This window comes from Carlito syrichta, unplaced genomic scaffold (assembly GCF_000164805.1).
Source record: "Carlito syrichta isolate Samal-C Ts95f unplaced genomic scaffold, Tarsius_syrichta-2.0.1 Scaffold302281, whole genome shotgun sequence".
In the NCBI taxonomy this organism is placed as follows: Eukaryota; Metazoa; Chordata; class Mammalia; order Primates; family Tarsiidae; genus Carlito; species Carlito syrichta.
Genome location: NW_007246377.1, coordinates 177,221 through 178,869, shown reverse-complemented (window position 1 = coordinate 178,869; position 1,649 = coordinate 177,221). Strand labels below are relative to the sequence as shown.

At 38.6% G+C, this 1,649-nt stretch overlaps 1 protein-coding gene across 1 annotated transcript in view; it reads left to right on the top strand.

Annotated features, from left to right (window-relative positions):
* Positions 1-238: 238 nt before the first annotated feature.
* LOC103258548 (protocadherin-15-like) overlaps positions 239-1,649 on the top strand; it is a gene marked incomplete at its 3' end in the record, with an annotated part of 169,198 nt that continues 167,787 nt past the window's right edge. Inside the window, exons 1-2 of the mRNA XM_021711428.1 lie at positions 239-278; positions 1,044-1,204. Of these exons, the coding sequence (XP_021567103.1) occupies positions 239-278; positions 1,044-1,204 (201 nt within the window). The remainder of the gene's footprint in view (positions 279-1,043; positions 1,205-1,649) is intronic.

The window sequence follows — 1,649 nt, the reverse complement described above, 5'->3', positions numbered from 1 at the left end:
CGCCAAATTGCCCAGGCGGGTCTTGAACCCGCGGGCTCAGGCAATCCACTCACCTCAGCCTCCCAAAGCACGGGATTACAGGCTGAGCCACCGAGACCGGCAGGATGCTACATTTTTCTTTGCATAGCCATCGCTTCTATATTTTGTAAGTTTAATAAAATACATCTGCTGAAAATGACTGTTCTAAGTAGTAATGCATTATTATTTGGCAAAGATATCATTGCTGTGTGAGGGAAAAATGGGATTTGAGTTGCATCAGTGCTGTTTGCATTCAACGTGTAAAACGCATGGGATCTTTAACAGAGTAGGAAAGATTAGAGATATACTCTCCTTTCAACTCTTATTCAAAAACTGTCTACAATTCAGTCTGCTGAAAAAAATAATAAGAAAGCAAGCATTGAAATGTTACCTTGGAATAGTGTGCTGTTCTAGTGGAGTGACCCAGACATGTCTTAAAGAAGAATAGCTTTTATTGCACGTCTGCACACTAGTCGTGTCTTTCACATTAAGATTTATGTTTCATGGATTTGTTATAAGATAAAAGAAAAAGAAAGAGTTCTCACCATGGGAGATGCAACTACCTTTTTAAAACAAATCTCTTCCTTTTTTTTTTTCCTCTCCCTTAGTTCGAAGTATCTTTTCATATCAGAACTCTTGCTGAATGAATTGAGGCATAGGACTCTGTTGTTATCAGCATCTCTTTCTGTTCAGCATAAAATTCAATGATAATGTCTGTGTGAAGTGATGGGCAGGGAGAGGAACCGATGTATATTATTCAAGAGAAACAATAAATCAATGTTGAAACCACCAAGTGTTTGAATCTCTGTTTTCCACCTTAATCTTTCCAAAAAATATTATTTATAAAAAAAATAGTGAGGGGATTTTTGCTTCTTTTGTCAAGAACATTTTCTATGTTATTCTAGATATACAACTGAGTTTTTTCTACTTTAAAATAGCTAGCCGATGAGAGTTTAAGATCATGATCTTTGCTAAAGAGTGCATATGAGGAGAATATGTTTCATATAAATTTCTTTGGTTTGCAGGTACAATTCTGGTGGACAACATGCTGATCAAAGGGACTGCAGGAGGACCAGACCCCACCATAGAACTCTCTTTGAAAGACAATGTGGATTACTGGGTGCTGTTGGATCCTGTTAAACAAATGCTTTTCCTGAACAGCACGGGCAGAGTTCTGGATAGAGATGTTAGTGGGATTTGTTTTACTTTCTTTGTCCTGTGTTAAAACTTTACTATAGTTTAATTGTCTCCATGTGTATATTTTCTTCATATAATCTGAGTTTATTTTCTAAGTATATCAACAACTTTTTTTTTTTTTTTGAGTTAGAGTCTCACTCTGTCACTCAGACTGGAATGCAGCGGCCGCTCCCAGCCACTGCAGCCTCGACCTGCTGAACTCTCGTAATCCTTCCGCCTCAGCCTTCTAAGTAGCTGGAACTACAGACGCACGCTACTACGCCCGGCTAATTTTTTATTTATTGTAGATATGAGGTCTCACCAAGTTGTCCAGGCGGGTCTCGAACCTGCGGGCTCAGGGCAATTCACTAACCTCAGCCTCCCAAAGCACTGGGATTACAGGCTGAACTACAGAACCCGGCTTCTTTTTTTTTTTTTTTTTTTTTTTTTTATTT